This window comes from Herpailurus yagouaroundi, unplaced genomic scaffold (assembly GCF_014898765.1).
Source record: "Herpailurus yagouaroundi ecotype Mexico unplaced genomic scaffold, PumYag 100, whole genome shotgun sequence".
Classification (NCBI taxonomy): Eukaryota; Metazoa; Chordata; class Mammalia; order Carnivora; family Felidae; genus Herpailurus; species Herpailurus yagouaroundi.
Window position 1 is genome coordinate 47,235,075 of NW_024412391.1, and position 14,711 is coordinate 47,249,785.

General features: G+C 37.1%; 1 protein-coding gene and 1 long non-coding RNA gene across 3 annotated transcripts in view; both read right to left on the reverse strand.

The window, feature by feature from the left end:
* Positions 1 to 1,419: 1,419 nt before the first annotated feature.
* LOC121028096 (uncharacterized) lies at positions 1,420 to 3,793 on the reverse strand. The gene is made up of 2 exons (XR_005789066.1): positions 3,716 to 3,793; positions 1,420 to 1,534 (listed from the first exon to the last, which is right to left on the reverse strand). It is a non-coding gene; the product is annotated as an uncharacterized LOC121028096 (long non-coding RNA).
* Positions 3,794 to 6,567: 2,774 nt separating this feature from the next.
* CCDC126 (coiled-coil domain containing 126) overlaps positions 6,568 to 14,711 on the reverse strand; it is a 40,734-nt gene continuing 32,590 nt past the window's right edge. For both annotated transcript variants that reach the window (XM_040472433.1, XM_040472432.1), the window contains one exon: positions 6,568 to 8,353. In XM_040472433.1, coding sequence (XP_040328367.1) covers positions 8,169 to 8,353 — 185 coding nt within the window. In that variant the 3' untranslated portion in view covers positions 6,568 to 8,168. The remainder of the gene's footprint in view (positions 8,354 to 14,711) is intronic.

Genomic DNA, 14,711 nt, shown 5'->3' on the forward strand with positions numbered 1-14,711 from the left:
CCCCCCCCCCCCCCCGCTCTGCCTCTCTCCCCTGCTCTCATGTACTCTCTCTCTCTCTCAAATTAGAAAGAAAGAAAGAAAGAAAGAAAGAAAGAAAGAAAGAAAGAGAGAAAGAAAGAAAGAAAGAACGAACTAGGATAAAAGGTTTGATAACGTCCTTCTTAAATTATATCCACCTATCACAATATATTCAGTATCTACTATGTGCCAGATATTGTCCACTCAATACTTTTGGACTGACTCTCCGAGTTCAGATTTGAAGAAAAGAGTAAATGGGGAGATTTTCCTCCTTTTCAAACTCATGAAGAAGAAAACTTGATCATTCTAGAAAGAGGGCAGAGCAGCCACTTCTGCAGGCACCAGGGACCTGACCGTCTCTGAACATACTAGAAAAGCCTCTGGCTTTGGAACAGGTAGCGAGGGAAGGCTGCTGTAGAAGTGGTGCTTCAGCAGAGACCTGAAGAATGAGAAGAAGCCACTCATGCAAAGTGCTGAGAGAAGAGCATTCCAGACAGAGGCAAGAGCGTGAAGGAATGACAGAATGCATGAAATAGAGACCACAAGTGATAGGAGATTCCAGAGAAAAGGGATCAGTCCTTTAAGGTTGGGAATCAGAAACTTGGGAGTCCTAAGTATGTAAAACTAGAGAGCATATCAGAAAAGGACCAGGCATTCCAGGCAAGGAAATGGAAAAGAGCAAATCTGAACTATATGATGTAAAACAGGGCAGGCAAAACCTGACAAACAGGAAACAATAATCGGATTGTTTCCTAGTTGTGACCAGTTCTGGGCTTGGCTTCATCTGTTTGGAATTCCAACAGAACATTCTCAGATGGCCAAAGGGCTCCAGCTGTAACTAGAGTTGGAACACTGTTTCCATGTGGCCAGCACTCACGCCTTACTTGCAAGCCCAAATTCACAAGCAAGAAATACTAGTTATTTTGGTTTTGCAGGAGCAAAGGAAAATACTTTCCATCTGGCCTGAGTTGTGAAGAAACCAATTCTTCCTACTCTGAAGCCAGTATATGTAAAGTGTAGACTCCCTGAAAAAGAAACGTATGGAAGATATAGCTTAAATCTTCCTGAGGGTAAAAGAAGGACCCGAGGTCATCATTTTCCTGGTAAAGCTAACTGAGCCCTAATCAACAATAAGAAAAATTTCCTCCTTTTAGAGTTGTGGCCTTGGCTTCCTTTTTAGCCTCAGGAAAACTTTATCATTCGAGAAACACAGGGCAGAGCAGCCACTTGTGTGGTCAGTCTCTCAGCCCCTGAGATGAGGCTCTGTGTCAGAAAAGCCACTTGTTCTAATCAGAAAAAGAGTTACCTCTCTTCTGCTGTTGACCATGGTTATTCGGTACTATATTAAAACCCAATAATACATGATAGGGAAGAAGATAAAAGGAAGAATTGAGCCATGCAGAGAGATAGAAAGTGATTTTAACTTAAAAATTCTCAATAGTCATACCACTTTCCCCGGGAGAGTTTAATTCCAAGTGCCACTTATTTTCCAAGGCAGAAAATGACAGCAGACTATCTGAGGAGAAAAAGAGAACAAACTACATTAATATATCAAAACCACCCCCCACCCCAGCTTCTGCCTGCCTTCCTCCTACAAGTGTGTCTTTGCCAGGAAGCTAAAAGGAGAAGGGTATTTGCAGCTAAAAGACACTTTTAGAGTTTGCAATAAGCAATCTTTATATTCTTTACATTTTTAAATACATCAAGTTCAGGGGGGAAGACCAAAGAGCTGCCCTTTTATTATATGGGGCAAGTAATAATCGACAATGCTTAAAATAAGGATTTCCATGTCACTTTTTACCTCACTTCTCTATAGAGATGTCAATTCCAGTCTCATGGCCAGTGTGTGGACCATGTGCAGTGGGCAAGCTTTGGAGAAATGGCTAGGTTTTTGGGTTTTTTTTTTAATGTTTATTTATTTATTTTGAGAGAGACAGAGAGAGAAAGAGAGCATGGATGCAGGGAAGGGGTAGAGAGAGAGTCCCAAGCAGGCTCCACACTGTCAGTGCAGAACCCCACACAGGACAGGACTCAAACTCAAGAACCGTGAGATCATGACCTGAGGCAAAATCAAGAGTGGGAGGCTTAACCGACGGAGCCATGCAGGCACCCCAAGAGAAATGGTTGGAAGTTTTTAAGCCTCTGAATATATATACATATCTACATATATATATACATGTATATGTGTGTGTGTGTGTATGTATATATATATGTATATATACACATATACATACATAATTTTTTTTTTTTTTTAAGACAGAGGACACAAGTGAACAAAGAGCAGAGAGGGAGAGACAGAGGGAGAGAAAGAAGTGGTGCTCATCCCAAGCAGGGCTCGAACTTACCCAATGCAGGGCTCGTGCTCAGGAACCATGAGATCATGACCTAAGCCAAAGTCCAATGCTTTACTGAGTCACCCAGGCACCCCGAGGCTCTGTTAGTATTTCAGAAAACTCAAGAGATACTATGTGAAACTCTTAAATCAAGTCATTAAGAGACAATTTCAGTCTCCTTTAAAAGTCATCAAATGGTTCATCTGAAAAACCTAAAGAGATTAAAAGGAGAAAAATAGACCAAGAGAGTGGTGTTGAATCCCACTCTGTCTAGCCTCTAGGAAGTGGAAAATTATAAGAAATATTTTGGCCCCAGAAAAATCCCTAACCTAAACATTGCAAATAAAATGTTAGTACTAGATTTTACAGTGACAGAGAACGGCTGTAGGTGAATTGATAGTGCCCCGAATCCCACGGTGAGTACAAAAAATGGCCCTGACACCTGTTAGGATGAGCACTGGGTGTTGTATGGAAACCAATTTGACAATACATTTCATAATAAAAAAAAAAATTAAAATTAAATTTAAAAATGGCCCTGAGGGCAGACTGAGAAGATACTGTTCAACCTGGAAGAAATCTGCATAAAGCCAACCCCTCCCTTCCCTTCATGCTAAGATTGGATGTAAGAGACAGTACGATAGCAGGCTCATTTTTAAACTCCCAAATACAATAGCTTGGTGCTCCCAACCAATTCTGCAGGAATGGGTTCATTTCCTGTGATCCCCATACCCTGGCCATCCAGGGCATCAGGATCCTGGGTGGTGGGCTACCATCAATGCCTGGGCACCAAATGCATATTGTGTGATGCCCTGCAGACTCCGTGCTTGCTGCTGACCCAGGCCTTTAAGAGCAGAGTAAAGAGTGAAGAGAGAAGAAGATCTTTCTTTTGGATCAAAGGAGAGAAATTCCTATGTCCTAGGAACAACATGGACTATACTTAAGCCAAGATTAGTAGAATAGGCGGTAAGACATGGTGCTAAGAGTACAAACTCTGGAGATAGACCTTTCTGGGTTTGAGTCTCTACTGTATGGTCTGTAAGACCTGTGACCAGAGCTCCCCCATCCAGTTTTTCTGCACCAGAGTCCCTTATTTAGAGAATGGGGGTAATAGAACCTCATAAAGTTGTTTTGGAGATTAAACAAGATACTGTACATGAAGAGCACAGCACAGGGCACAGCCCTTTATAGATGCTCAATAACTGTTATTACCACAGAGATCCCACTGAATGAGAGGCATGATTAAAAACAAATTCTCCAAATTCTTCCTGCTCTAAATCTTTCCCCCAGGAGCACATTCCAGTTTTGAATAGTTTTAATATAGGATGTGTAGAGATTCTGCCAGGAGGTAGGCCAGTGGCCCTTACCTAGCAGAGGTCCTTTTTTTGTGTCTTCCTGCTTCAATCATCCACTCGAGGCTTTTGAAATGAAACTCCCAATTCAGGCTCAAAGAAAAAGAATAAAAGGGAATTTTTTTTCTCTCCTTTTCAAACTCATGAAGACGAGAAACAAATAAGCAAATAAAAAAACCCATATTTATCTCAAAACTGAAGATAACCTAATGCTATGCGGAAATTCCCAAACACCAGCGGCTCAAAATGTTTTGTTCCCTTGGGCCTTGATACCATATCTACCATGACACCCTCTCACCTAAAAAGACTCCTCCAAACCAGTTTGTTTCTTTGAGTGAAAAATTGGTAAACATTAAAGAAAGGGTGGGTGGGTGGATGAATTAATCACCTGAGAAAGTTAAATGAAAAATGATTTATTCAAATAAATGATGCTGCTAATCAACAATTAGAAGCAATGTGAAGTTATCCTTGACCTAAGGATTCAAAGGAGGTCCTAAATTCATTCTGGAAATATGTTTGAAAAATACTGACATCGGTGAAATCGAAAAAGACATTAAAAAAAAATCGGAGGGGGAAAGTGGGTGATGGGCATTGAGGAGGGCACCTGTTGAGATGAGCACTGGGTGTTGTATGGAAACCAATTTGACAATAAATTACATACATACATACATACATACATACATATATACATACATACATAAATAATAATAATAAAAAAAATCTTTAGAGCCTAACTCCCTTACTTAAACACAGACTACTATTATTGATCCATTTTAAGCCAAAAGGTGCAAAATGACAGACTTGATCTGATTAAGCACAACTCTGACCACTAACCCACTCTATAACTCAATTAATGGATTAGCCATTCTACATTTTATTCCCAGTCTTTCTCCTACCCTGCAAAATGCTTCTACCTCTTGTTTATAACATAAAACAAGGTCTGAGGATGGTCACCCATTTTAGACTTTTGTCATTGTAATTATATGCAAATGGAGATATTTCACCACTTTGTCTCCCCCAAATTGCTAATCACACTTTACTGGGTTACCCAATACCATCCAAAATAATGACAGCATGGAGTAATGCAAAGAGGACAAGCTTTAAACTTGTCCCATACCTACGTCTAAATCTTTTATCTGCAAACAAAATGTCTAATAATTGACTGAAAGATGTATCAATGGTGATATAGCCACAAAGTAGAATAGCCATGAAAGTTATATACTTACTGACTTGGAAAGAAGTTCATACATTATACAAAAAGAATACAATGTATGGTATAATCTTTAAAAATATAAATAAAGGTATCGATACACAAAGCAAAAGGCATAGAATGGCTTAGTAACTAGTTTTAACAAATATTTATCAAGCACCTATTATGTGTCAGACACAGTCGCATGTGCCCAGATTATATCAGTGAACAGAATGAAGTCCTTGCCTTCACAGAGCCTAGATTCTAAGAAGCAACAGAAAAAAACACAATACATTAATATACAATTTAATGTTAGGTATATCACAATTATGACAAAAAGTAAAAAGGGAAAAAAGAGTGCTAGAGGCATGTTAATTAGGTAGGTGGTCAGAGACACATTTGAGCCAACACCTGAGAATATTGTGGAAGGGGATGGGAGGGGAAGCATGAAGATATCTGGGAATAGAGGAATATCACATTGGAGTCGCTGAGGCAAAACATGGAAGAGAAAGTCCCAGGAAGAGAAAGTCAATATGGTTGAAGAGGAATTAAGAAGGAAAAGGGTAGTTAAAGATGAAGTGAGGAGGCAGATAGGAACAAATTAGGGCTTGTGAGGCCACAGCGAGAACACTGGATTTTATTTTAAGTAGAAACAATACAGAGTGTGGGCAGGGGAGATCAGATTCACATTTATATGCTAAAATGTCAATAGCAGTTGTCTGTAGGTAGAAAAATGTCAGATTTGTCCTCCCATTTTGTTTTTCTATATTTATTCTTATTTTCATATTTTCTTTCTCTCCTCTCTAGCTCTTGAGCTCTCTCAAAAGATGACTCTACCATGCCCCCAACCAAAACTTAAGAATCATTCTGGGCTTTCAATTATTTAAAAATTAGTTTCAATTAACTCACTCATTCATTCATTGTCTCTTTCATTATATCATGTCCTCTTTTCAGGTAAACATTTCTCTTAAAAAAAAAAAAGGATAACAATTTAACTACATCGATAGCTATTCAGCAGAAAGTGGTTAAAAACAGAACAGTGTTTGCAATTAAACCAAATGTACAAGTCAGAGGTTCTTATGTACGCTGTTAACACTTTAGTCTTCTGAGACAGAATTAAATAAGATGAGGCAGATTCTATACATTTAAAATAAAGAACATGGTGTCACTAAAAAGGCAGACCTGAGCCTCTATAGTCTACCTAACTCCACAGTCAAGGTCCTAAGTATTTCTTGAAGACAAATGAGACCCAAGTTATCATCAACTATGTAAAATAATGTTTAAATTACTTTTTTGCCAGTATACTGCTTAAAGATATTCTGAAATAACCCCAAATTACTCTGAAATAAATATGAAAGTTTAAATATGTTTCGTGACACCCTTTGTGTTAACGTCCTGATTAATTAAGATTAATTGAAGATATAAATACTACAGTATGACCTTTAAAAACTCAATAGTAAACTTCAACTTGAGGGTACAAACCTAGGAACCACCTCTGATCATAATCATCAGACTTACTCCCATCAAATCCTGAACTCAAACTCTCCTACCATGAACAAAGCAATTTTCCACTGTTTTCTTTTGATAAAACAAAACCCCCAGTTATGTAAGACTCCTTTCAATCACTTACCACTTTTTAAATGCACAACCACCATTAAAGAAAAAAACTTATCACACCTTGTAAGTACAAATAATATATTTTATTTCATCCCTGAAAACAAAAACAAAAATGTCTACATCTAATAAGACTGAACAATTATTCCAAACTTCAACTGGCAATGGTATGTAATTAATTTCTTCACAGAGTATAGGGAAAAGAGTTTAGAAAGCTACCTTTCATGAAACAATATTTTCTCATACTTATTTTAATAAAGCATTATAATTATTGCTACTATGTGTGGTAACATATTATAATAATAAACAATACAATATCCAAAACTAAATTCAATATAGCCTAAATCTAAAAGCTAGCTGCACTTAAGCAGTTATTATAGAGAATAAATACTATGAAATACAGGGCACCATATGGCAATTAAATTTGCTACAAGGGGAATTTAAATAAAGTTGTACGTTCCTCTATACTAGAATTATCCAAGATTAGGATCTCTTGTGCTATATACAATAGCTGTTTTCCTGAAAAGAGAGTCAATCTTCATAGCTTAAATTAAATGCTCTTGTTTTTAAGTGGTCATTATATAAAATGAATACCTAATATATCTTTTACACAAATCCACAATTTCATGAAGCCAGATACTCTTACATAATGTTAACATTTTCCAAGCAATTTAATGCAGCACAAAATACCTTTAGTACACACACCTGGTTAAAGACCTTAAGCATCCCAGTCTCACAAATATCTCAGTCTCCCCTTCCACTGCCAACATAACAAAAGCAAAACTTACCCAAATACGGAAATAATGTGCTTTCAATAGCACAGACACTCAAAAGGTTAAACTTTTAAATTAATATTCATGTATGTGAAAAATCATGAATTAATACTTTACTTAATTTTAATCTCATCATAAAAATATCTTTTATTCTTCAAGGTATATATAAGAAAATGTTATTTATGAGATTAGAGATTCCTATTTTTACATTATTTTTCTCAATGTTTAGAATAGGTTATGGACAGTGGCTACTAACCATCTCAAGATTATAACCTTACAAATGTAATTTTTCAAAATATACAATAATTAACCTCCAGTTATTCTGAAGGCTAGTGCAAATGAAGACATTCTTTGGGTCATGATTTCAAAACATTATTTTCAACATTATACTTCCTTTCTCTGCTCATAATCTGAGTAACAAAATATAGTACTGGAAGTAAGCACATTTTCTAATAGTATTAGTCTAACAGTTAAACCTATTGAGAACAAATGACAAAATGATTCAATAACAATATTCTCTAAAAAACATGTTACATATTTAAATAAATATTTTATAGAAATGAACCCATGTCTTTCAGTGTTTTTGTTTCACCTCTATCCCAAACACAAAAGATTTATACAAAGATCACCTACCTGCTTACTACATCAACCATGTTACCAAATTCCCTTTAAGGATATAGTAGTACAGCATTGAAGAGACTTGCCTGAAAGCAAACTAATAACTTTTAAAATTTATATACAGAATTAGAGCTCTGTGAATCCAGCATATTCCTCAGAAATGCGCAGGGCTTTTATTGTACAGTATTATTCTATCCTAGCCAGCAACTTAAAAGCTTTCTGCCATAGGATATGATCCACGGTGGATGTAGCAGCACAAGGTGATCTTCAACTGCTATCTAATGCTGCCCGATGCATTGATCCTTTTATTTGTGGTTACCGGCACCAGGTTTCCACTTGTGCCATTGGTAGTGTTGGTTGCCGAGCCGTTCACAACAATATAGTCCACTTTGTTCTCCAGCTTTACCAAGCGTTGTAAAATGTCATCTAAGAGGACAGCAATTGTTCTCTTTAGATCCGCTACAGGGGAAAAAATCAGAATAAACTGTATTAAACATTGATAGAACACTTAATATTTGTATTTTCCTAGTTTGAGAGGGGGGATAATGAAACATTACTGAGTCATCAGAGAGAAAATATACTAGAGAGAAAGCTCTCATACCACAAATAGGAAAAACCTAATTGTGTAAATCAATAGCACCATATACAGACCTTCCTAAAGGAATTTCAGAGTTATAAATGTGAGGGCAACTCTCACCTTCTAGTGCAATAAAACACATTTGAAGTCTGGTTCAAAACTGTATTCCCTTTGTAAGCAGTTTGTAAAGATGACTATGGACTAGGCAGGTCAGGTAAAACAAACTAGGTAAGTAAGTAAGAAATTCAATGAAATGCAGGGGCGCCTGGGTGGCGCAGTCGGTTAAGCGTCCGACTTCAGCCAGGTCACGATCTCGCGGTCCGTGAGTTCGAGCCCCGCGTCGGGCTCTGGGCTGATGGCTCAGAGCCTGGAGCCTGTTTCCGATTCTGTGTCTCCCTCTCTCTCTGACCCTCCCCCATTCATGCTCTGTCTCTCTCTGTCCCAAAAATCAACAAACGTTGAAAAAAAAAAAAAAATTCAATGAAATGCAGAAACACAAAACCTGGATTCTCCAGAGGCTGAAATGTGTGTATGAGTGGGGGAGCCTAGATGCCAGGAAACTGATTAGTGCAGTAGAGATAATAACAATAGTTCCAAGTTAAATTTCTTCCAGAATGACAGGGAAGTTTATATGTCTTTGGGAGATTAAGGGGTTTCAATAGAATCTACCTAGAAAGAATGAAATTAGGACTTTTCCTTAGGATTATTTTTTCAAGTTTCCCAAAGGCGCCTGTACATATGAGGTACTCAGTAAGTGGCAACTAATATTGTTATTTTTTGCTGATTTCGAACTAAAAAGCAACTCAAGCCCTAATATGTGACCAGGGAAACAATCATCTAACCACAATTGATAAATTTGCTGATGGTTCTGTCACTAAGAGATCAGAAAAAGCAAAAGCAAAATAAAAAAGATACATTGGACTTCATCAAAATTTAAAACTTTTGGGTATCAAAGGCTATTATCCAGAAAGTGAAAATAACAGGCAGGATGGAAGACAATATTTGCAAATCATGTATCCAACAAGGGTTTAATTTCAAAAACATATAAAGAGCCCTTAAACAACAAAAGGATAACAACCCAATTTTTTAAATGAGCAAAGGACTTGAATAGACATCTCCCCAAATAAGATATGCAAATGGATAATAAACACAAGAAAAGATACCCAACATCACAATGAGATATCACTTCAGGATGGCTATAATCAAAGAAAGGGAAAAACAATATGATACTGGCACAAAAATAAACATATGGCTCAGTGGAACAGAATAGACACTCCAGAAATAAACCTGTGCTTATATGGTCAATTAATCCATGACAAAGGAGACAAGAATACATAATAGGAAAAAAGTTTCTTCAACAAATGGTGCTGGGAAAACCGGACAGCTTCAAGCAAAAGAATGAAACTGGACCACTTTCTTAGATCAGACACAAAAATAAATTCAACATGGATTAAAGACCTAAATGTGAGACCTAAAATCATAAAATTCCTACAAGAAAACATAAGAAGTAATTTCTTTGACATTGGCTATAGAAACAGTTTTCTACGGGTGCCTGGTTGGCTCATTCGGTTGAGCATCTGACTTTGGCTGAAGTCATAATCTCACATCCGTGGGTTTGAGCCCCGCATCGGGCTGCTGACAGCTCAGAGCCTGGAGCCTGCTTTGGATTCTGTGTCTCCCTCTCTCTCTGCCTCTACCCTGCTCGCACTCTGTCTCTGTCTCTCAAAAAACAAAATGTTGGGGCGCCTGGGTGGCGCAGTCGGTTAAGCGTCCGACTTCAACCAGGTCACGATCTCACGGTCAGTGAGTTCGAGCCCCGCGTCGGGCTCTGGGCTGATGGCTCAGAGCCTGGAGCCTGTTTCCGATTCTGTGTCTCCCTCTCTCTCTGCCCCTCGCCCGTTCATGCTCTGTCTCTCTCTGTCCCAAAAATAAATAAACGTTGAAAAAAAAAATTAAAAAAGAAAAACAAAATGTTAAAAAAAAATTTTTTTCTAGATATGTCTTCTCTGGCAAGGGAAACAAAAGCAAGTATTTGGGGACTATATCAAGATAAAAAGCTCCTGCACAGTGAGGGAATCAACCAACAAAACAAAAAGGCAACCTACTGCATGGGAGAAGTGATCTGCAAATGATATAACTGATAAGGGGTGAATATACAAAATACATAAAGAACTTACACAACTCAACACCAAAAAAACAAATAATACAACTAAAAATGGGCAGAGGACCTTTGTAGACAGTTTTCCAAAGAAGACATAACAGATGGCCAACAGATATGTGAAAAGATGCTCAACATCACTCATCATCAGGGAAATCCAAATCAAAACTATGAGATATCACCTTACACCTGTCAGAATAACTAAAATCAAAATAAGAAATGACAAGTGTTGGCGAGGATGTGGGAAAAAAGGAACCCTCGTATACTGTTGGTGGGAACGCAAATTGGCACAGTCACTGTGGAAAACAGTATGGAGGTTCCTCAAAACATTAAAAATAGAATTACCATATAATCCAGTAATTCTATTACTGGGTATTTACCCAAAGAAAACAAAAAACACTAATTTGAAAAGATATATGCCCATCTATGTTTACTGAAGCATTATTTACAACAGCCAAGACATGAAAGCAACTCAAATGTCCAGTGGTAGATGAATGGATGAAGAAGAAGAGGTACATAAATACATAAGGGAAAATTACTCGGCCATAAAAAAGAATGAAATATTGCCATCTGCAATGACATGGATGGAGCCAGAGCATATAATGCTAATTGAAATAAGTCAGACAGAAAAAGACAAATACTGTATGACTTCACTCATATGTGTAATTTAAGAAACAAAACAATTTATATTGTACACCTGAAACTAACATAACACTGTATGTTAATAATTCAATAAAAAACATTTTTTTAAAGAAACAAAATAAGCATGGGTGAGCATATGGAGAAACTGGAATCCTCATACACTGCTGGTAGAAATATAAAATGGTCAGCTACTATAGAAAGTAGTTTAGCAATTCCTCAAAAAGCTAAATATAAAATTACCACATGACCCAGGAATTCCACTCCTAGGTATGTATATACCCCCCAAATTGAAAAGAGACTCAGAGATACTTGTACACCAATATTCACAACAGCCAAAAGGTGGAAACAATCCAAGTGTCCATCAATAGATGAAGAGATTGACAAAATGTGGTATATACATGCAATGGAATATTATTTAGCCATAAAGGATGATGTTCTGATACATGCTAAAACATGGATGAATTTAAAGACATTATGCAAGGTGAAATAAGCCAGACAAAGAAAGGGACAAATATTGTATGGATCCACTAATGTGAACTACCTAGAATAGACAAAATCATAAAGACAGAAAGTAGATTAGAGACTACCAAGGGCCAGTGAAATGGGGAAACAGCAAGCTCTTGCTTAATGGTTACAGTTTCTTGCTTAGAGTGATGCAAGTTTTAGAAAGTTAATAGTGATGGTTGTACGACACTATGCATTAATGCCGCTGAACAGTATACTTTAAAATTATTAAAACGGCAAGTTTTATGCTATATACATTTTACCATAATGTTTAAAAGTGAAAAAAATGAAAAAAATCAGAATGGAGTAGTGAGAATAGTGGTTGTGGGTGGTAGCAGAAGGTGATTAGAAAATGCTATTAAAAAAACAAAACAAAAAAGTCAATGTAATATAAAGTTAGGGGAAAACTTTATTTGGAAGAATGAGACTCTACAAAAAGTATATCTTCTGGCATTGTTCATCATGAGAACTTACATATTCTAGTACAGCAGAAATGTACAAGAAAAAAAAAGTGTAAAAAAAATCCTGTGACAAGTATTTAGGGATGAAATGTCATGATACATAAAACTTTCAAATGGTGGCCCAAAAAACAAATACATTTGTATACAGAAGGAAAGATAAAAACAAATGCAGAAAAGTTTTTAGCAAATGGTGAGTATAGACAAAAGATATAGGATGTTTATTATACAATTTTCCCTAATTTTCGATAGACTCAAATTTTCAAAATAAAAGACTGCAGACAGGAGACCTTTCTTTATTAAGATCTTCCAATCAAGAGTTATAATAGTATTGGTAAATAGGACAGAATTAAATAATTTTTTTAAAAAATCCTTCAGCAACAAGACTAAAGGGTTTTTCTCTGGAGGTTATCTCCAGTACAGTATTTGAAGAGGTAGCAACATAGGCCAGAGAGGTCTAGAAAGAATAGAACGGGGTGGAGGTAGGGGGTGAAAGGGTCTACCAGCATGTTAAAGTAAAATGAAGCTAAAGCTGGGGCGCCTGGGTGGCTCAGTTGGTTAAGCATCCGACTTCAGCTCAGGTCACGATCTCGCGGTCCATGAGTTCGAGCCCCGCGTTGGGCTCTGGGCTGATGGCTCAGAGCCTGGAGCCTGTTTCCGATTCTGTGTCTCCCTCTCTCTCTGCCCCTCCCCCGTTCATGCTCTGTCTCTCTCTGTCTCAAAAATAAATAAACGTTAAAAAAAAAATTAAAAAAAAAAAAAAAGAAGCTAAAGCCCTAGGATGTTTGACACCAAGCTGAGGTGTGACATGAATTATAAAGGTAAGCCTAATTATTGATTAGAATTAAGTTACATAGCAATTAAAGGAAAAGGCGGGACTAATGAGAAACAACTATATGATAATTTTATTTTAACAATGTCCTAAGCTGTTAAATGTATCCTCTCAAATATTCTAAAATCAAGTGTTTTAATAAAACATTACATGGGGCACCTGGGTGGCTTAGTCAGTAAAGTGTCCGGCTCTTGGTTTCGGCTCAGGTCATGATCTCACAGTATGACAGAGAGAGCCCCACCTGTGCTGGACTCTGCGCTGACAGCTCTCAGGACCTGCTTGGGATTCTTTCTCCCTCTCTCTCTCTGCCTCTCTCCTGCTCATGCTCACTCGTTCCCTCTCTCTCTCTCTCCCCGCCCCCACCTCAAAATAAATAAACTTTAAAAAAAATTACAAAAAACTCAGATTTGGGGGGCCCTATATATATATATATGTATATATATATATATATAACTATAATATATATAATATAGTTATATTAGTTATATATATATAACTATATATATTAGTTATATATATAGTTTTATATATAAAATTAGTTATATATATAAAATTAATGTTTCCTGAACTTGGGATTCTTTCGAATATACCAAAACTCCCTTTCTCTAAATTCACAATATAATTTTATGTTTACATCTCAAGGGATTGCATATTTAAAGAAATTTATATTATATGGGAGTTCACAGTACTCCATAAACCCTATTAACTAAAGGTGCTGGTAATAAGAACTCTTTCCGTAACTATGAGCCCTGTTCAGAAACCCTAAAAGCAACTTGAAAGCAACCATATCATATCCAACCTTTTACCCTCAGCTCACCATTTTGACATTTTATCACACAGTAGACACTGAACAAATGTTTGAAATAAACATTTGCTGAATGTCCGATTCATGTGTTTGGTAGGTGGTATTGTTGAGATTGACATGAAGGATCAGATTTAGGAAAAGAGCCTTTTAAGGTTGTTCTATTTCTGCTTTAAGCTTCCCTATTCTGGAAGAAAAAATCAAATAGTTTATGGGGGGTGGGGGGAAGGAAAGAAAGAAAAAAATGAGCTGTAACAAAGGCACATAAAGACATAGATACTATCAAAATAGTACCTAGCTCAATTATTTCACTGTACACAAAAACCAAACGGAGGATATAATGCTACTAAATATACTAACGATATTGGATATTGGATATAAACAGATTTTAACTATACTAAACATAATCAGGGACAGTGAGACATAGCAGAAAGCCACTCTCATACCAAGGAACAGAGGGAGAAAGAAAGTAGTGATGTAACCAGAGCCCAAGTCCAAGGAAAACCACCAGTGGAAAACAAAGCCAAGGCAGGCAGTCTGGGAGAAGCTGGTGCTACAAAAGAGACACCACCTCCGGCAGACAGGGAGGAAGAAAAGTACCCTAGCCTTTCCCTTGTCTTACTTTCCAAACTCCTGCCAACGCCCCCCACTGACTCAACCCAGGCAGAAGCTAGCTGATCTGGGAACTTGGAAAACACTACCTACTCAAATCACCCTCCTTTGAGATACAAAACAGGAGAAAGGTAAGTGAAGGACACCAGGAACAGGACCAGCACAAACAGCAAGTATACATGCCTTTGTGAACCCCATACTTAGGTCTGTCTTGATTTATCTCTTATTTACA